We start from the raw sequence: 21,934 nt of genomic DNA, 5'->3' as shown, positions 1-21,934 counted from the left end.
TTAAAAGGTGGGTGTATTAATGTTAATATCTGCCTTACTACTCTTGAGTATGTTCTGAATCTTCTTGTGTATGTGGGCAATTTCAGTCTGCATGTTAAGTATTTTTGAGTCCTCTTAACTGTAGTTAAAGTACATTCTGCACAGCTAAATAACCATGGTTTGATGGAGTTATTTTTCTTAACAATAATTAGAGGGGTTTAGATAAATTATGTGGTTTTCTGTGACCCAGAATAACAGCTGCAGATTGTAATAAACAACTCAAAGCCAGATCACATACTAATTGTGCATTGTGACAGCTTAATTCTCAGCAGTGCAAGAATACTAGTAACTTGGGGTTTTTTCCTTACATAAACTTAGAAAACATTTCTTTCTTTTCAGCATTGGCCCCTGGCTGGCAGGTACATTGCTGGTATATAATGACATCTACTGGCAACCAGAAGTTTGCAAAGTCTTCAGCACTTCTTTGTTTAGAGGATTTCTCTGCCAAGACCCACTGGCAGTGTGGAAAGGAAGCATGTGAGAAAGATTTGCCAACTTTGTGCTGCTTCTGATAGAAGAGCTGGGGGGGCGGGGGGAACAGATTGCCTTGATTCTGTCATTGATAACTGTTGTGCGAATGCAGGATGCTGCTGAGAGCGATATTGCAGCGGATAGATATGGATTAGTTGCCTGCTACATGGAAAATAAAAAAGCTTTCCTAGCAGTCTGGAGCATACACTCTGAAGTGGATCTTGTAGCCTAATGAATCACAGAGAGCTGAAGCATTACATGAAGCAAGTTGCTATCACAAGTCTATCAAAAGCATCTTAAGTGTTCCCTCTCCCTGCTACATGTTTTCACATCTATCTAAGTTAAGCAGCCAGATTTTCCCCTTTCCACTGATCAAAGGTGTTGCCTGGCTGAGTTTCCTTGTTAGTGGCTGGGAAGGTACAGGTTCTTTGTTCATGGCCTCTCTGAAGGTGCAGGTGGAGGGACTGGCAAGACCGTAGCAGCACCATGTTTCATGCTGTTCTTTACTTCCCAAGTAAAACCTTGGGCATCTTTAATTTCCCCTTTTGGGTCTCACCCTTTTTTAAGCACTACCTAGAGATTTTATGTCTCCTAAAGTCCACAAGGCCTGTTGTCTCTGGCTTTGACAGAAAGGTGGTGATTTGTGTGTCATACCCTGCTGGGTAATGAACATGTGTATTGTAGCAAGTGCCAGATGAGGAAAATGTGGGGTTTTTTTCATGGCAAGTTGTGTTGGGTTTTTTCCTGGTGAAACAGTGACTGGAGCATTAGTGGTTGTTATTTCAAGAGAATCTGATGCATTTGGTGTTCTGAGTGCATTTGTGTCTCTGGAGACTGTTTGTATTTCTGGCTGGCTCCATAGGGGATCTTGGTCTTAGTTCTTCCCCTTCTTGTACCTCAGTACTCCCTTAAGTAAAATGGAAAGAACGATCATGACCTTTGTAATGCACTCCGAGATGAAAAAAGACTGAGGGAGCAGCATCACTTTATTATGTCTGGTTGGACCAAAACAATTTGTAATCTTGGCAAAGGCTTGACTGAGCAGCCTCAGGTGTGTTTGGCAGTCAGCAGAGGCATATCACTGCAAGTTGTAAGTAGGTGGTGATAAAGCCTTCAGGCAGGATGCTGTCTCCGGTTTGGGCATGACATTTAAAGAGATACGTGGAGACATGTTGCTCATTGCAGAGAGCAATGAGAAGAATGATCAGTGATTTCACAAATTTAACCAGCAGGGAGACTGAAAGGAACGGACTGTGCAAGGAGGTGAGAGATCATGGATTTGATGATGTGGTTAAACTTGAGGAAAAGCATTCTACTTATTTCAGTGAGCTGCTGGAATAGATTCTGAGGGGTGAATGTGGAATATCAATAGCAGAAGATGTTTAAGAGCAGATTGGCACTGGAGTTTGGAGTATCCCAACACAGTACTCTTCTGCCCTAATAGCCTCTTCTCAGAGCTACTGACATTTTTGAGGGGTGTGTGGAGATCTGAAGCATCGGGAACTTCCCAGAAGCACAGCAAAAGGAATTAACAGATTTTTCTCACAAGGCAAAATATCAACCAGTACGTGGCAAATCATCCATGAGACCAGAACTATTTTCTGTGTGCTGGTTAAAGATGTATGGACACAAATTAATCAATGTCATGATACACGACTGGGTTATTTTTCTACTTCAATGAACACTTGCCCTCTAGCACTTGGCAAGCTGTTTGTCTGGTCCCTAGCTGTGGCAGATGCCAAGAAGGAGCATCAGCTTGTAGTTCGAGACAAGGAAGTTTTTGGATCAGAGCTGTTATGTTTTTCACATTTCAAAGTGTTTAGCTAAGGTATCTTTAATTGAGGACCCTCTTGCCAGAACCATGCAAACAAGAAAAACTTGAACTTCAGGAACTACTGGTCCTGCTTCTGGGAATCCAACCCATTGTAGTCCAGTTTATTTCTCAGGTTATTCCTTTGTTTAGTGGGATTGTGGTACCAATTGATTCTGGTTTTCTTCTGCCTCCTATTCAGTATGTTCAATCATAAATAGGTCTGCAAACAATTTGACTGTTTCTTAATTTGAAGATTTCGGCAACTGATTGAGCAACTCTTCTAGCTGTTGAACAAAAGTATTTCAAAGGCAACAGCTTCCCCCTGTTCTTTACTGTAGTCTGTTGCAGAGGTAGATGCTTTCTTCAAATAAGTACTCCACTTGGGCCAGTCTTGATTACAGATGAACCAGCAGTTGAACAGTTGTCAAGAGTTGTCTTACTACCCCAGTCTTTCAGAAATCCCTTATATAGTGAGTGAAGGTGTATCACGGTAGAAGGTATATCGCATATTAGTATGAAGCTAATGAACAGGATCTTGGGCACCAATGACAGCAGTGACAGCTTTGAAGTCTTTAGGATGTTTCCAGGCTATTCTGAACTCTACAGTGACCTTGACCACGGTATAGCTGGTTACCAAATCAGTTAGCTCTGATGCATCTTCTCTTCTGCAGTGCCAGGTTTATGAGTGACAATGTGTCAAATTAACTGCTACACAGCTGTTGTTTTATCTATTTTGATGTCAAGGTGGAACATCATTTTTTTTCAGAGAAAGATACCTCTTGATATCCCTGAAAAATGATGTACCTGCTCTCCCCAGAAGAACATTCAATGACTAGGATGAAGGGTCAGAAAGACCATTCCAGTCTCACAGCAGGGCCCATAATGTTCATTATAAAGTTCAAGGGTTCAGAGAGCCTTGAAAGACAAGGTCTCCTGAATTTCTCCTGGGGAAGTTCCTTTTGGGGACAATTGACTTCTCTGCAATGCATTGAATAAAATCTTTGATATGTTTGCAGTACAAAAAATTCCCATAACTATCATTTAACCAGCTGTCTGCACACTGGACTGTGTTTCCTGCTAGACTAGCCAAACCTATATCTGCTACTGACCCCTGTGTGTCCTGTCCACATGACCTTTCTGTTTATTAAATCCGAGTGTAATACAGAGACTAGCAGAGAAGATTTTCTTCTTTTCTTAGAATGAACTAAAGTGAACTCTAAGTTGAGAAGAATGTCTTATTTCTCGTGGAAACAAAAGATAATGCTAGTTTTGGTGTCAAATTTGCGAAGATATTAATAGGGTTTTACATCATTAAGCTAATAGAATCCCGCATCTGTGTGTTGGAGAATGGCAGTCATTTGTGCTGCCTCTCTGGTCAGCAGCTTTTGAAAACGGAGCTGAGTGACGTATATCTACTGCAGCTCTGACTCTCAGTTGATCTGCAGATCATCCCTGCCTTTTAATGAAACTTTTGTCTTTGCCTTGCCACTCTAAAAAAAGACAAACCCAAAATTTACAACATTTTTCAAGAAAATGCTTATTTTGTATGGCTGCTGCAGACAAAATTGTGAAATCTTTCACTTCAGCCTCCTCAGGTTGGTAGCTCCTGAATGGAAAAAACCTAGAAAAGAAAGATATTACATCCTTCCAGACACATGTGGTCTCTTGGAAGTGTTCTCAGACATTTGATCCTGAAGACCACTCTCAACTGGCAACTTCTCTTCTGTCCTCCTCCTTCACTATTCTCATCAAACAGTAAAGATAGTTTAGTGTGTAACCATGGATCAGCAGTAGGCCACTTACCCATGGTATTCTGGTTTATTCTTTGTGAACATCAGGTTGCCAAGTTAAATGCAGGGCAAAGAGCCAGGAGAGAGAAAGAGTAAACTTATGGTTAGGGCACTGACCTAGGACACAGGAAATCTGGGGTGAGTTTCTATCTTTGTCCCAGACTCTGTGACCTTCCATATGTCTTCTGCTCAGTTGTGCCTCTGACTTGTCACCCTTGTGAGATGAAAGCAATATTACAGTTGCTATAACTTCCTTTTCATTTCACAGGGATGCTGTGAAGTTAATTAACAAAGGAGAGAGGGGTGTGTTAATGGTGAAGTCTTAACGTTGCACAGTTCAATTTTGCTTCTGTTTCCATTTCATCTTGCTGCTTTTGTTCTGTTTCTCTTCAGCTCTTGCTATTTTGTCTCCTACCTTGGATATAGATCCCCTGGTTCGCGCAGCTGTCAATATGTTGAGTGTGTGATTCATGGGGTTCTGCTTGGCAGAGTTTTGAAGGTCTCCCAATGACACCTTTATTGATGTTTCATGACAGGTTTAGAAATTTTTATTTCATTTTAGGATTAGAAAAGCGGCACTTTTGTGTTAGATGTAGACCAGTTTGGAAGAGAAAATAAAGAAAATGTATAGAATTAATCTTAGAATGAACCGTCTTCTATCATCTGCTCTGTAAGCTGAAGGAAAAGTCCAGTGATTTACTTGAATTTGACAGGCAAATGAGAATCTAACCATGTGTTTTGGAGTGATTTTTTCCCCATTATTTTCCTGTTTAGTTTGCTCTCATTTCCATTAACGTAGGCCACAACCCAGAGTTTGAAATAAAATATGTGATTATAAGCCACAGCTGTTCTCGAGCTGGAAGAAATATTTGTAAACTTGGCAGCTGCTTGAGGAGCTGCAAGTGGAGGAAAGAAAAACAGTTAAACTTGAGTAGATTGCTTAAAAACATCACTGAGGAATTATTCCTTTGTGTGCTTTTGATGTCTCTCTAGGATCAGATAATACTGAATTGTTCTATCTCTGTATCTTTTCATATACCTGCAGATCTCTCTCTTTTCCATTTTAGGTCTCTAATTTCAGAGAAATTCCGCTATAAGGCTGGATATGGCAAAATCCCTGTATTAGTTGTTCCCACTCTGAGGAAACATATCATCTAGCAATTAAGGTTATCTACTTTGTAATTTCATAGTTATCTCCATTCAGCCATCTGAGGATCTACATGGGATGTGGATATAATTTGGTCACAGACCATATACATAATGTTCAGGCAGTTCTTTGGGGTAGTGAGGCTCAATATAACCCAAGTGAGTGAATTGTTGGATGATATGCAGCAAATTATGCTATATGCGTATAAGGTGAGCATGTAATGGAAAGTTTAAAAAACCCCCCAACCTTCAAGACCATGGAGGGATCACTAACCTAGACCTGGTGTGATCTGGTAAACCCACGTGATGCTGGTGTACCAGGAAGACATCCTTGTTCAAGTGAAGAAATGGGATACTCTGCTGATGTACACAAGTAAATAAAGGAACCTATCTGAGTGTGTCTATACTTCCTTGGCTCACCTCTGTATTTTTGATGGATGATATACTTGAGGACAATGGGAGTATCTTTATTCTTCATCACCCCAGTACTCTGTCTGCAGCAGCTGAGATTTGCCTGTGCCTCTGAATTTCCCGATATGGCATTTCCTTTTGCCCATTGGATCTGGACACACCATGTGCCCATATAAGCTCTGCTTTGAGACCCCCCAGGAATGACAGAAGTAGTGCTTAGTCCTTTCTCTGTATCCTTTGCATGGCTCTGAACACTTCCATTGAAAAGTAAATACAAACAAATTCAAAATTCTATCCTTTTTACTGAATTCTGCCTAAACTGTTTGTTTTAGTGTGGCTCAGAAAACCTTCCTAATTTGCTTGCAGAATTTATATCAGTTCTTTCAGTAATGGAAGATGGAGTTTTCGGAGTGATTCGTCTCATGCTACATCCTCAGAGCTTGCAGTAATCAATATTTTAGGAACTTCCTAAACCAAGCTGCCATATTTCTTAATGCACTTCCTCACAGGTACAACTACCTACACGTTCAAGTTTTTTTCCCCAAACTATTGACCAAGGAAGGAATAGGTCACCCTACCTACAGCATAAAACTACTCCAGAAAGCCTAGGCTAAGCCTAAGGGAAGCTGCCTTAGCAACTAGACTCCATTGCCTGTCCTCCTTAACAATAGTCATTTCTGCCTTTGCTGCTTCTTCCCTGGAGGGCCTGGTCTTGTTGCCTTCCTATTCTGGTCAAGAGGTTTCTCCATAATGGGACACCCTTTGAAGTTCAGATATTCATAAAGTAGATGGGTGGCGGTAGAAATGCATGGCATAAACAGATAGGTGTGGTTTACGTGTCACCACCAGAATCTCATTGTGTTGAAGCTGGGAACGCAGCCAGCCTGTGGGTATGTAGTATTATTTTTATCCTTTTCAGTGGCGCAACCAGTTTGGCCTTGCTGCAAGGAACGCGATGGGCTTTTCTTCCCCAGGGCTCAATGCCAGCTGCCAAAGCCTACCCATTTTGCCACTGTGGTGCCTGGATCCTTCAGCCCAGTGCACTTGCAGACCATGTCTGCTTGGCAGCTATTTCACTGGCCTCTGCTCTCAGCCTCTGCTATTTCTTTATTATATTTACACATTGCTTGCAATTTTAAACTGAGCTTTGGAGTGACTGTCATTTAATATTTATTAATACAGAGTCCAGCAGAGTGGCCCAAGCAGGGAAGAAATGAGGCGTTGCTGTAATTCAAGTAAATAATCGTAGAACAACTACTGAAAAGTGAAAAATGGCATCTGTAGAAATATGTAGCTACCTGTGTGCTATGTAACCTCTGTATACTCACGGTCTGTGTCAGTATTTGACTTCAGTGCTTGCAGTACCTGCCTGCCCTGTCTTGCTCGGCAGTATCTGCTTCCGTGTGACTGCACTCCATAGCCATATTGCACGAAAAGTCCTCTGGTTGCTTTAGATCAGATGGCAGCTTGCCAAATCTAGGTTCTTTGGACAAGTATTTTATCAACTGTGAGCTAATGAGGGTGTTTATTCTCTTGCTAACTTTGGAAATGTTTGATTAAAGACCACTGGCTGTGCAGTACAGAGCATGAAAACTAAACATAAGTGGCTGGTTTTCTAGTGGATAAGAAAAGGACAGCATGCTCATGAGCCTGGAAAGGGGAAGGTACTCAGGAAAATCTGCTGCCTTCCTTCTGAGCCTAACTGCTGAAGCTGTAACCTCCCCAGCAAGAACTCCTCTTGAACAATGTTATTTCAGGCCCCTGTGATTTCTTCTTTGGCCAATATTGTCATTCTCTAACTGCAACTTTCCCTGGCTTTAGAAAATGGTTTCTAGGATAGATGTGTTGGCAGAGTCCCTCAATCCACAAATGCTGGAGAGAGAGGTGAGCTGTTTTGCTAACCCAGCTGACCTAATTGGAGGAATTGAGGAGAGGGAACAGATACCTTTTGGGTACGCCAGCACTTCTCTAGGTCTTAGCAGCATGCTGCCCACAATGCTTGGAATTTTACCTGATTAAAAAAAATATTTCTGGTGGACAAGTGAAAAGAGGAGGTGATTGTTCTGCAATGCAGTTCATGAAGTTGATCGGTTTAAAAAAAAAAAAAAGAGTTGCTTAGTTAAGTAAATTACTCTGGCAACATGACTCCATTCCAGTTAGCTGCACTCTCAGTGGGGGTTTTGGCAGCTGGCTGTGAGTTAAGGGTGCAAGCTGTTGGTTGCATGCCCAGCCCAGTCTGTCGCGGCTACTTTGGCACTATGTAACACAGCAGCACCAATGCTTTTCTGCTTCCTGCTCTCTTCCACTGCTCGCTCCTGTAGGTTATGTAGTTCACTTTGTGAAGGTGAGCGTTTTGACATGGGCAACACAATCTCTTCTTGTGCTTTTATTAAGTTTCAAACATCTGCTGAACCTACCCTTAGCCTGACAGGTTTTTCTGTTTAGTGAGGGATACAAAGCAGCTAGCCAGGGTTGATGGGGAGTCAGTGGAAGGGGCACAAGTAGGATCCCTTTCCACTCTGTAGCCTGGTGGGCTTCAGGGGTGGTTCTCCAGGGGATGTTAAACCTGTCTCTAGAGTCTAGGTTGCTTCTGGGCAGTTTTCTCCTTGGGGAGGAACTGGTAAAGCTGGTAGATACACAAAGATTTCCCCTGCAAGCTGGTAAAACTCTAGCTTTATTTCCAGTGAAGGGTCAGCTCTGTGCCAGGCTGTCTGATGTGTGGCATGCGGTGCTTCAGTTTATGCATCAAGAGAGAGGCGGTGGCAGTAGATACAAGTAAAGAAAATGTCTTCAGTGAGCTCTTTGGAGTGCTGGGCTTTGCTGGATCGCATATTCCCTGAGCACAGTGCATCCCTGAAGCCCTTCTTCCCTGCTTGGTGACCCTGGTCCATGGGTGGCAGTTCAGGCTGACCTGAACTGGTATGTATGGTCACCAAGTGGGATAGAGTCTACAGCGCTTTCCTGCAAATGCCCATGCAGCCTCTTGGTTGTGAGGACCGACAGATCTGCTCTGGGCTTCACATCTTTGTAGGCAGCTGCTTGAGATCTGTTAAAAGTCAAAAGCACAAAACCATGCTGCTTTAGTTAACAAAAAATGCAAAAGAAAAAGCCTTTATTCTAGGATGCTATTGGCTTAGGAGGTAAGTTACCGTTTGCATCTGGGAAGAGGAGTAACCATATTTTTGGAGGTTTTCAACACCAAATTGGATAAACCCTGAACAACTTGGTCTGAATTCACTGTTGATGGTGCTTTCAGTGGGAGGTTGGACTAGAAACCCTACGGGGTCCTGTCCAGCATGAATGGCTCTGTGAGCACTGTGCATCAAACCTATTGACTGATGCTAGGATTAATTTGTTCAGCTATGCCAAGCAGTTGCTGCTTCATGAAGAAAAAGAAAGGGAAAAAAAAAAAAAAAGGCAAGAGAAGAAGCCTATTAAACATATTCCTTTACTTTGCATAGAAAAGACACAAATCTTTCTCCTACCTATGCTGCACACTTTGCCATGGAACCGCAGTTCCTTCAAGTTATATTGACCTCTTAGAGCAAATGATTTCCTTAAAAATCACATTTGCTATTTGATGGGTTTTCTATCTCATTAGGGAGCCAATCAAATACAGCAGATCTGATTTTTTACTACTAGCTGCATTGCAAATTCTAGACAGTGTTTCATGAAGGTTCAATTAACAAGAAATGTGATTATAAAAGTATCTAATGACTTTAATTTGCACATACAGCACAGATACTTTACAGCTACTATCTTTTATTAACCTTTAAGTGCTAAATATACTTATAAAAAATATAAGGCTGGATTTTGTCACTCTGATATTGACTGGAACCTTGCCCTAGGAATACATCCATCTAAGTCTGCTGGACTACTCGTGCAGAAAAAAACCCATCACAAATAAGACTGAATGTTGCAGAATTTGCCCTGAATTGATGTGCATATGTAGGTGGTCCTCATGTAAATACAGGCAGCTTAGAAATATATGCATCAACTGCTTAGCCACTTTAATGCTCTTTCATAAGGATTCTTCTATGTTATTGGGTTTTTACAAAAGCAGATGGGGGGAAAAGCTCTCAGTCATTTAGCTCTGCTTTGTGGCATGTCATTTGCTAGCAGTGCTAGTGGTTTTACATCCCATATACGGATGTCCACTGGTTCAGATAGAGGAGACACCAGTAACAGTCCGTTAAAGGACTCATGCCAACATCTTGCCAACACGCTACAGGCTTGGGGAAGAGTGGCTGGAAAGCTGCCCAGCAGAAAAAAGACCTGGGGGTGCTGGTTGACAGCCGGCTGAATATGAGCCAGCAGTGTGCCCAGGTGGCCAAGAAGGCTGACGGCATCCTGGCTTGTATCAGAAATAGTGTGGCCAGCAGGAGCAGGGAGGTGATTGTCCCCCTGTACTCGGCACCGGTGAGGCCGCACCTTGAATACTGTGTTCGGTTTTGGGCCCCTCACTACAGGAAAGACATTGAGGTGTTGGAGCGTGTCCAGAGAAGGGCAACCAAGCTGGTGAGGGGCCTGGAGCACAAGTCTGATGAGGAGCGGCTGAGGGATCTGGGGTTGTTTAGCCTGGAGAAAAGGAGGCCGAGGGGAGACCTTATCGCTCTCTGCAACTACCTGAAAGGAGGGTGTAGTGAGGTGGGTGCTGGTCTCTTCCCCAAAGTAACAAGTGATAGGATGAGAGAACATGGCCTCAAGTTGTGGCAGGGGAGTTTTAGATTGGATATTAGGAAAAATTTCTTCACTGAAAGGGTTATCAAGCATTGTAACAGGCTTCCCAGGGAAGTGGTGGTGTCACCATCCCTGGAGGTATTCAAAAAACACGTGGACAAGGCACTTCAGGACATCGTTTAGTAGGCATGGTGCTGTTGGGTTGATGGTTGGACTCGATGATCTTAAAGGTCTTTTCCAACCTAAAGGATTCTGTGATTCTCTCTCTTATAAAATTCAGCGATGCTGGAACCTGTATGCCATCAGTTGGAGCATAAATATGCAGGACAGGTGTAGCCAGGCTGCTGGATCACGACCAAGTACCCCATGACTGCAGGAATAATCCTGCTCTGTTCACAGAGGTCTGACTGAAACCTACTCTGAATCTTTGGTGAAGTTAGATCTTGACTACGAGAAGTACCTATTGATAAGGTCTAAATGGAGTGGCTTCCAAGCTTACATTTGGGCCTAATGTGAGCAGGTAAAGGGGAAAAAATTCCCACAGTTAGGTTTTTCAAAAAATTTCCATGCCATTGGAAATTCAGTGTGACAGTAAGTTGGCCATGCCAAATTTCAAGTCCTCATGCTTTGAAATGTGGCAACAGGAGAGTTTCTCAGTGAAATGTTTCTATGTTTCAAATAGTTTTATTTTACAACGATAGGTCTCTAATCTTGTTCTTTGCAAAAGACTGGTTTTGGATGGTATTTACAAAAAGGAGAGGAAGGAGGGATCAGCCAGAGGAAGAGGCTGGAATGGAAAATTGAAAGTGAACCTGTTCAAACATGGGCAAGTTACAGGTGACTGAGAACAGCATTTTGACAGCAAGGAGAAGTTGTCCTCAGCTCTCAACAGATGATAACTGTGCTGTCTAAAATACATAAATATGTCATAGAATGGTATGGCATTTCATATGAGGGTTTTTTTCCATTGATGTTGTAGGGTGAAGAAGGGCCCCCTGGCTTTCCTGGACTGAAAGGTGATAAAGGAGAAAAAGTAAGTCCAATTCTTTATTAATTATACTGTGAAAAGTTTAAAAGTTTATAAAGCTATTGTGGAAGGCTAATGAAAACAGGCCCTCTTCTAAGTCTTTTGTTTTACCTCTGTGTTTTCTTGTTTTGTGTTAGCAAGATGCTAAGAAAAAGAGACCGCGTTGTTGTACTATTTTTTGGCAAAGTGCGCCTTAAAATCTTTAAACCTGTTGACAATGCTCAGCAATATTTGACAAATGTGTTGACATCTCAAGGGTATGAATGTTGTCTAAACTTTGTAAAACTCCAAAACAGAAGGGTGAAACAGAATCAAAGCTCAGTGCTAATGCCTCCACATACAGAAACACCAGTGTTTCATCAATATGAGACACAGAAGGCCGAGATTTTCATGTCCTTTCTTGCACTGAACATAAATAACTTTTGGACTGAGATGGCCTTTAGCTGCTTACTGTGTCATCATCTTAAAAAAAACAAACAAAAAACAAAAAAACAACACCAGAAAACCCCCCTATCCTACACCAAGCTTGCTCTGTTGACTAATACTTACTTTGGACACATTTGCCAGAAATGCCTTAAACATAATTTGCGGGGGGTATTTTAGGAATTTAAACTTTTCCACCTCTTGTTAAATAGCAAATGTTCAGGATTGGAAGGAAAAATCCCCTTCCAAGTAATACACAACAAACCAGCTCAGTGTAATGACAGCCCAGAGTGGCAGTTTGCATTTCCCATGTCTCTTTCTCATTTGAGCCCTTTTTTACAATATACTTCAAAAGAAAGTGCTGCAGTGCCTAGAAGTAAAAACACCAAGCCAGTTCTTCACCGTGTACATTGTCTTGCCTGTTTTGTGTCTGTTGTCTTTCTATTCTCCATTTGTTCTTTAAATTGCCAGCTGCATGCAGCAAAACTTGCCTTTTCCCTGCATTTGCTGCTATCCCCCTTAGCTGTGGTGCTGCCAACCTCAACATATTTAGTTCCATTTGTCCTGGTGCATAGGAAGATTTAAAAAGTGGTGTCTGGTTTTCTGGTTTTGTTTTCTATGGCTTTGCACGTTCGCAGCTCTGAGAATTCCTGGTGGCCAGGGTAGTTCCTGAGGACTGCTTGAGTTTTTCAAGGCTTCTTTTCTGTTTGCTTTTAGACTCATTACTTATGTGCATTATAGCTGTGCCTAGAGGCTTCTGAGCTTTGGGATGGATGCTGTACAAGCAAAGAGTGGGGAAAAAAAAACAAACTAAGAAAAATCAGTATTTAGTTACAAAACAGCAGGTTTTTGAGACAATGGAATGGTGGACAGACAGGCTGAGGGGAGATGATATTAAGATGACTCAATGGTTACCTGTCTAATTAGCTGCAGAGCTTTTATATTAATTTATTCTTGAATGAGTTAAGTGGCCAAGAGTGCCTAGTTCCTCATTAACAGCTCATCAATCGGTCATAGTCTGTTAATGTCAGCAGCAGCTCTTCCAGAGAGTGTAAATAATACATGTTTGTATTGAAATGATTCTTCTCGTTCTTTATTCTTGTCTTGATGCATTACTTAAATACTTGCACTTGCAACGGGTGTTGATATTGTGCTGATGATATTTCTGTTATTGTTACAGGGGTCCCTGGGCTCACCTGGCCCCTCTGGGAAGGACGGAGCAAAAGGAGAAGCCGTAAGCTTTTCTGTTTCTCCCATGTAATCCCTGCCTTTCAGTGCAAGGCAGGCAGTGAAAATCAATCTGTATTGAGTGGAACATGTCTTGGGGATTTGTATGGCCATTTTAGGAACAGCAGAAACAAATGGTAGGAAGTTAATAGCCCCAGCACTCTCCCTTGTACATTTGCAGCAATGGCAGGTGTCGTATGGATTAGCCGTCCTGGGAGGCTCCCAGGGAAGCTCTGTTACCATTAAGATGGGAAAGGGGGCAGTCATGGCAGCCTGTGGTTTGGGACCCGCTGCTGTTGCTGTGATGGTTAATAGCTGCAGCTGCAGAGCCTGGCCATTTGTTTTAAGTCTGGCAGAGTCATCGGCTACTGGAGATGGCAGGGGGATGCAGGGGGCCATCTTGTGCTTCCACAACGGACAGGGGTTAGAGAAATAGAGGTCTCGGTCACAGAAGCAAGGACCTGAACTCCTCTCGTGTACTGCTGAAAGCTAAGAGCAAAGGAAGAGGTGCAGGATTAGCTCAAAGAAGGTTGCAGCATACCAAATACTGCCTTTAAGAGGACCACAGTTGAAGCATAAAACCACAAACACATTTTCCAGTATCTTACATAAGTGCGTTTGAGAGGTTTCCCTCCTTTCCTCTGCTTGATCACCATCCCTTTGAATTATCTTCATCCCAATGGTGGACCTTTATCATCTCATTCACTGACCCTTTGTGGCAGTCATTTGGTGGTGACTGGAGGGATTTGGGGAAAGGACTCTTTGGAAGGGCAGGCATACACAAAAGTAGTGATACACTGCAGAAAAGCTCTTTTTTCCCCGTTACTTACATCCTGATTCTGCTTTGTGCCACACTTGTCCCACTTTGGAAAAACTGTGATAATTTTCCAATATAGCTTCCAGAACTGATGCAACTTCATCCCATCACACCACACATGGCATGGTCTGGGATTGGACAGTGACATACTTGGACTTGCAGAATTTCTTATAGGATGTGTTTATTGCACTGAAAGGTCACTATTCAAGAACAAGTGCATAATGTTATCTCCAAGGAGTCCGTGTTTGTAGATTGTAGTTGGTGCAAGCTGTTCACAACTTAGGGAACTCATTTCTTGCTACTTAGGTGGTTGTGTTTGAAGAGGAGATAAATAGCTGCTTCAGTTTTCGGTTCGTCTCTTTCTGCTTTTATTTTTGTGAAGAAAGTACACCACAAACTTTCAGACCTGGATAATAGTACTCAGGACTGTCGATACTGCATAGAGCTTCCATTTCTAAAGCTGTATGTAATGACTGTTTTAAGCCATACTAGCCTTTATATATAAAAGATTAGCTTTTACCACTGATATTACTGTTACTTGCAGGGTGAACCAGGACAGCCAGGAGCATTTGGACTGCCTGGGCCAGCAGGCCCAAAGGTAAACTTTCCATTTCTTCTTTACATGGGCAGGCATATTTTTTTCATTGACTTTTTGTGTGTGTGGATTGCTTCAATTACTTTTTGTTTATGACTTTTGATATTCTCACTGGTGAATGAAGAAACTCAGAATGCTCATTTTCATCAGGGGTCTGCTAAGTTATCAGCAATTAGGCAAGGTATGTAAAAAAAAAGAAATACCTTTTGTTCAATCAACAGCATAGCTGGAAAAGGTGAAGAGAACATATTTTGGGGTACATAAGCCCTGCTTCATGTCTTCGGTAAGACTTCCCAACTGTCACAAAGATGCAGGTGAGAATTATTATCCCTACCATATGACTAGGAAATAAAAAATCATGGAGAAAGCCTAGCCTGGATGTTTCTGCCTATTTTGGGAGCTTCAATTTTGTACCAGTAGACAGTGGCAAAGTGATACAGAACTTGAGCCAATGCTTCTATCACTGAGTTTGCTTCAAACAAAGTGCTTCTGAATGGAGATCTGGTGAGACTTAGCTGAGCGTCAGAAATGTGCCTAAATTTTGAAGCCCTTCTCATGAGCAATTCTTTAATCTCTTTTCAAAGTCTCAGCTCTCATTGCCTTGTTCCCTGGTTACTGAGGGTATAACTACCCATCAGCTGTTTTCAGTCTTGTTGTTATAACACAAAAAGAAGATGGTATACTGGATTGACAAGTGTGTTTTCAGGGACATCGTACGCACCGAGTTCAGTTCAGCCTATGAAAGGTGCTGCAAGGACAACAGGCTGATTGCCCAAATTTACTTCGCCTAGTTCTGTTCCAGTACAAGCAAAGACCTTTGAGCATCACATCTTTCTGGAAGGGTCGTATCTAGTCATCTAAATCCTCCACTGAGTTCACTGATGCCTTTGTCCTCAAATAGGAGTTAAGTACCTGAACACTTTTCCAGATGCAGTCCTCATTGTCACTTGGGCCTGTCGGAGAGGACTCTACGAAGCAGTTCATTTATATAGGTCCTTCTGGGTTCCTCAGCTGTGGAGAAGCCCTTTCTCCAAAATGTCTTTTTTTCATAGAGAGAAATGTTCATCATTTCCTAAAGTCTCATCAGGAGGGTATCGGAACTAATGGTGTGTTTGTGGATTAGTGGAAATACTTGGCAGCCATCCCACAGTTCTCTGCAGGAGCTGTATTGCCTTCAGCAACACAAAGGGGTTGATTGTGGAAGCTGCATGGCTGCATGTTCAGCAGGGGATAAATGACAGCTGCAAAGCAGGGCTGGGCTGAGCTGAGTGGAGGCACTCCGGATTCTGTTTTGTCCTTCAGTGGCATTTGGGAGTGGATGATACGAACTGATTTCATCATCCACAAATGCCTGTCAGCTGCATCTCTCCTATCATGTAAATAAATACATGTTTTCTCTCTGTCCTGCATGTTTCCCATAGTGGAATTACAAACCAGTAGGCTATATGATGCTCCTTGTAGTATGAAGTTCCTCACCCTTGCTTTGCAAAGTTTTTACAAACCGAGCTAAACTGAGGCATCTACATCTACCTGCAGAAAGGCTTGATCTTGGAAAATGCTCCATATTTCCCGCCAGGATCATCAGGCACCTCCTAGTTCAGCCAAGTAATGAGGCAGTGCTTAACAGAAGTTCAGCATTATGGGCTGGGCAGGATAGGTGCTGGTGGGGCTGGACCTAAAGACATCTGACTAAGCAGTGCCAAGCGCTCCCAGGGAAAAGGTGAGCTTGGCTAACCCCAGCCTCTCAGCTTCAGTGGCTAAACATAAAATGATCGTGTGCTTTCACAGTGACTTTTATTTACCTCAAGGGATGCACTGGCTATGTGCAGTGTCCTTGAGCTGGATTCTGGCCTGAGCTATTTTAAGAAACAATCCTGACTTTGCTGACAGGGCTTTAAAATCTAATATATGGATCCACACTCCTTTCCTCCTCAGCGTAATGCCCAGCTAGCTCGCCGTGTGGAGAGATGGGTGGAGTTGGCAATCAGAGAGGTCACATCTCCAATTACCGTAGTAATGATTTTTTTGTTGCCAGATCACTTATTTTTATTTTTATCATCAGTATTAATACAGTGGCTCTGGGCTCTACCCCAGGCTCCATGGAGAGCTACCTTGCAGTTTCTCTGGTCGGCTGGGATGTGGTCCTTCCCGGCTCAATCCATCTTCATTTGCATTGAGCCAGGCAAGCGCAGTGCATGCTCAGTAGCGGTACCTGCACCCCAGGAAATACAGCCCCCCATTTATCTGCTTGGCTGAGGGATTTCCAGTCTTTTGCCTCAGTGGGAATTGCCAGCACTTTCTTTTAAGGAGGGGCCTCGCAGCTTTTATAGACCTTGTTAATTATGTGAAGCTTCCAGTAGCACAGATAAGGGTCCTGCAGACTTCTGGTAATAGGACTTCAATCCACAGAGGTACTGTAATGGATGATGAGCCTGTTAGGGTACATGCATGGGTTACAGAAATGAAATGGCATCAGTATGTCTTCTCTGGTTTTACTGCTTTTGCTGCTTAGTAAAGTCTCCAGGGGAGATTGTTCCTAGCTCAGTGTCTTCATTGTAAAAATGTGGGGGGTTTTGGTGTTTGGTTTTTTTTCTTTTTCATCAGACTTGGTGGGTAAATTTCATTGCTCACCGAGAGGGATGTATGATCTTGCTGGCTATGAGCTGGTGAAACAAAGAAAAGCTCTCAAAGGCAGCCTTGTGCTAATCAGTGTTGGAGCTTCTGGTTATAGAACATGGTCTGAGATGGCAAGAAATACCCCACATAAATATGTGGGACCTGGCAGGTTAATTTAAATGGAGTAAGTGGGTCCAGAGAAAAAAGGCCATAGCTCAGGTCCCTTACTGTATGATATTATAGCTGTGAAACAAAGCTTCAATTTTTGAGACCAGGCCCTTTAGCCTGTAAAATCCTGCAGCAAATATTTAACCTTTTCCTTCTTTTTTTTCTGTATCTTTAATAAAAGGTTAAAGAGATTTTTCGTGGCTGTCATTGCTATGGCACTAAGATAGCTATAGCATTCCCATCTGAACTGACAGTTATCTGCACTTGATAGAAAAAACAGAGAGAGAGGGGAAAAAAATAATCTAGCCTTTGAAATATAAAGTATTAGGTAAGAGTTTCATTTTGACAAATTTCCTTCTTCCTGTTTGCTTCAGCTGTTGAAGGTCTCACGCTTCTCTGGTTTACCAGACATGATCTCAGCACAGGCCTTGAGTAGGATCAGCAGCTCTTCTTGTCCAGACAAACTCAGTTTCTCTATCTACAATTTTTGCTGAGTGTTATAACCACATTTTATGTAATGGTACTGACTATGGACTTTCATAATTTGGACAACTTGGAGCAGGCCTCTATTTCTGTAGGGGTTTTGCCTAGACTTTGATAGTAGTATTTTTCTGCAGGCTGAAGGGAGAGATTAAGTGCATGCCTGCTGCTCCCCCTCTGCCATTAGAGGACTTGCACTGCTTCCTGACCTTGCAGAGGTCCTCACGTGCCTGATGTTGTACAGATCTGAGCCACCTTTGCTTGTGCTTAAACCCAGTTCTTGTTAACCTGTTTGTGAATCTCCCCCCTGAGTTTGCCATGTGGTTTACTTCCATACTTAACACAGGTTCAGCCACTTTACAGCTGGGCTGATGAGCTGCTTCAGGGCACAGCTTCATCTGCTTTAACAAGTCGAGTCCTCTCTGGCAGAGGGAAGGGAACTTTGGCAATGCATTCCTTAAAGCAGTGGTGAAACATAGCCAAGTACAGTCCAGCCCGCCTGCCAGGACTGTGCTTAACGACTGCTCCAAATGAGATTGTCATTTGGGGTAAGGCAAGTGTAAACAGCGGTGTGACATGACTAGCCTCCTGGGTACTCGCATCGGGACAAAAAAGCCTCAGTTCTGCTAATAATTCATTGCAAACACATCTTGCATTTTTAATTTTATTTTTTTTAAAATAAGAAACATCTATTAATATGAGATGTAGAAATGATTTAAAAATAAAATCTTGGTCAGTTTTGACATCCTTATCCACTACAGCCACCCAGTACAGGAGTTAACCAGACGGGGGCAAGGTAAGTGAGATAAGTAAGAGAATAATCAGTCAAATAGGTGATACAAGATGCCAAAAACAGTTCTTATGGTCAACTTGTCAGGCCCAGGGTGTCTCCATAGGATGGCTCTGAGTGCTGAGCCTGTTCAGCTGAGGATCCAGACCATTTGCAGGCATTGTAAGACACATAAAAACGCACAATGAGATTGTTCTCCATTTCAGTTTACCTTCTCCAGGGAGAAAGTCAGTGTGCAACCAGCTGAAGGACTGCTGAAATGTACCTGATCCTCCTGCATTTCTCCCACTTATGCTGAAAACAAAACATTGGGCAATATACTTCAGATCTGTTTCTTTTCATTTACTCTTTGAAATATATAACATTTTGAAGTCTGTGCTTCGTCTATGCTGGGATATGGCCTTTGCTGCAGTGTTTGCAGCAATGTATGCTTGTGCTTTGTTCCACCAACGCTGTGTTCAGGAGCCAAGACAAAGCTCAATCACCCTGCACACAACAGGCAGGCAACGACTGATGTTGCTAAAACTGCCGAAATAACCTGTAGAGGAACTTGCAGGGGACAGTTTGCCTTTGTAGGGCAAAACTGAAAACAGAAAGATAAAACTTGCTAATTTCTGAGTGCTGGGAACAGAAGAAAACATTGGGGTGTCCCTTTGGGTAAGTAGCTGGGAAGTCAGACACTGCTCTCTGTGTTAGCACTGAGACAGTCAAGAAGCGTCAACTGCTCCCTGTGAGCCCAGGAGGGCAACTTACAATTCTGAATAACTGATTTTATTCTTGGTCTTTTCTGTGAAACAGTTTCTGATGTTTTACTGTATCTCAATTCCTTGCCAGGGATCCGAGGGAAAACAGGGTCCTCCAGGAATTAAAGGCTATGTAGGTGCACCGGTAAGTCAAGTCTCTTGTTAAATTTTTAACACTCTAGAAACTATCTCTACTTTTTCAGTGTGTTCTGCCCAGATATTTATTATTAGTATTAGTATTAATATTAAGCAGTATAGGGTATGTCTGACCACTTACCTGTACTATGTCCAAATAGTGACATTTTCTTGCCTTCATTGAGTTTCTTCTGACTTCTTTAAATGAGAACAGACCTGTAGCCAGTAGAGAGATGTCAGTAGAAATGACTTGATTGCTGAGATAACAGTTAGTGATTTTGTGATGCTTCCACTGTAATGCAATTGCTTTGGTCTGTGTCGATGCACCATTTATATGGTGCTTGAAAACTTCATCATAACACCAAGAATAAATACCACCCTCTCAGCAAGTTTCCAATCATATTTTCAAAACTGTCAGGGAATAGCCTTTGGCCTCAGGGGACGAACCTGCCTTGAATGAACAGACAGCAAGAGCAAAATAAATCAGATTCAATCAAGTTAGCATCTCTGTCTTGTGGTCTCACCTTGGTAATTATGGAGGCAGCCTTTAAGCTGGTGTTGCAAAGGCTGATGGGATTTTCTGAGATTTAAGGACCCGACTGAGTCGGAGCAACCCCCGGTGTCAAGACAAGCTGGGGGGTGAAGGGATTGAGAGCAGTCCTGTGGAGAAGGACTTGGGGATACTGGTGGATGAAGAGCTAGACATGAGCCAGCAATGTGTGCTCACAGCCCAAGAGGCCAACCGTGTCCTGGGCTGCATCAAAAGAAGCGTGGCCAGCAGGTCGAGGGAGGTGATTCTCCCCTCGACTCCACTCTGGTGAGATCCCACCTGCAGTACTGTGTCCAGCTCTGGGGTCCCCAGCACAGGAAAGACCCATGGACCTGTTGGAGTGGGTCCAGAGGAGGGCCACAAAAATGATCAGAGGGATGGAACACCTCTGCTATGAAGAAAGGCTGAGAGAGTTGGGGTTGTTCAGCCTGGAGACGGGAAGGCTCCAGGGAGACCTTACTGTGGCCTTTCAGTACTTAAAGGGGGCTTCTAAGAAAGATGGGGACAGACATTTTAGTAGGGCCTGTTGCAATCCGACAAGGGGTAATTGTTTTAAACTAAAAGAGGGTAGATTTAGACTAGATTTAAGGAAGAAATTTTTTACAATGAGCGTGGTGAAACACTGGAACAGGTTGCCCAGAGAGGTGGTAGATGCCCCATCCCTGGAAACGTTCAAGGTCAGGTTGGACGGGGCTCTGAGCAACCTGATCTAGTTGAAGATGTCCCTGCTCATTGCAGGGGGCTTGGACTATATGACCTTTAAAGGTTCCTTCCAACCCAAAATATTCTATGATTCTATGACCATACGTCAGTGCACTTTAGTGGCATGTCAGATGTGCTCATGCACTGAAAGATTTCCCTGTGCCAGCCGAGGGCTTGCTTTACAATTCCCTACAAAGGGGTGCAATTTGTTCAAAAGAGCTTGAGCACTTTTGTCTTTGCCCAGGTGGATGCTGTTTCCCTGTATGGTCTAAGGCTGAATTGTATTAGACTTGAAGATGATGCAACGAATATGGGGGCAGCATTACCTGCCCATGTGGTATACTCTTGCAGTATTAATGAGATAAACAGACAAAGCTACGAGAACACTTTCTTCCTGCTCCTTGAGTCACGTTTTTGCGTGAGAAGCAAAGCTCTCATGTGGTGCACTGTTACTGAGGGTCCTGTCCATTTCGATCATAAGATTGACATTTGGCTTGTGCTGCTGGGGAGGAGCAAAGTGATAATCATCTACTCAGTCTACATGAGGGCCCCATAGTTATTAGTGCATTAAAGGAGTCGTAGTTTTGAGCCTCCTGCCATTTGCTTTTTGGGAATAGTAGGATTATTTCTTGGCAGTGTGGAAAGCTGTGCCGGCTCAGTTTGGGTTATTAGAGATGGTCAGGGCTGTACAGAGTTTGCTCACAGTCAACTGTGGCCTGATATCTGAAAATCTTAATTATCTAAATCATCCTAAGGGCCAAATAAACCCAGACATGTAGCTCTCATTAGTTTGAAGATAAGCCTCTGCTATAGTGTAAAATAAATTGAAGTTTAAATACAAATGTATTATTAGAATAAGAAGCATTTTAAGCTTTGGCAGTTGTACTGAGCGTATTCGTCTGCCTGTAGCTACTGGTTGGTTGCTCCATTGCTACAATAAAGGTAAAATACAAGGTGCTTGCCATACCACAGGAAGGTGAAATCCATTCCTGCCCATTGAGTCAATTCCCTGCGTTAGCGTTGCTGTCTTTCTTCTAGCTAAGCCCCAGCAAATGGTTTTGGTGTACCTGGAGGAGATGAATTATGCAGTCCAGATGAACACTGGCATTGGAATCACAGCACAAAAACGTGCTTGGGCCTCTAGGGCAGGGATTGTCTACCATTTGCCAGTTTTCAGAGGTACCTGCTGTCTGCCTAGCTACTGCATCCAAACCCACCAGGAATGGGCATTCTTGCTCGTTTATGCGATAGGTTTTTCCATCAGTATTGTCCTCTACCTAAGTCCTCATTGTTTACGAGCAATATGAAAAA

General features: G+C 42.9%; 1 protein-coding gene across 6 annotated transcripts in view; it reads left to right on the top strand.

The window, feature by feature from the left end:
* Positions 1 to 21,934, top strand: part of COL22A1 (collagen type XXII alpha 1 chain) — a 263,481-nt gene that overhangs the window by 143,120 nt on the left and 98,427 nt on the right. For all 6 annotated transcript variants that reach the window (XM_049819464.1, XM_049819483.1, XM_049819493.1 and 3 more), the window contains 4 exons: positions 11,330 to 11,383; positions 12,981 to 13,034; positions 14,389 to 14,442; positions 19,328 to 19,381. In XM_049819464.1, the coding sequence (XP_049675421.1) occupies positions 11,330 to 11,383; positions 12,981 to 13,034; positions 14,389 to 14,442; positions 19,328 to 19,381 (216 nt within the window). The remainder of the gene's footprint in view (positions 1 to 11,329; positions 11,384 to 12,980; positions 13,035 to 14,388; positions 14,443 to 19,327; positions 19,382 to 21,934) is intronic.

This window comes from Accipiter gentilis, chromosome 2 (assembly GCF_929443795.1).
Source record: "Accipiter gentilis chromosome 2, bAccGen1.1, whole genome shotgun sequence".
Lineage (NCBI taxonomy): Eukaryota > Metazoa > Chordata > Aves > Accipitriformes > Accipitridae > Astur > Astur gentilis.
Note: the sequence above shows the minus strand (reverse complement) of the source record. Positions and strands in the feature narration are given on the sequence as shown.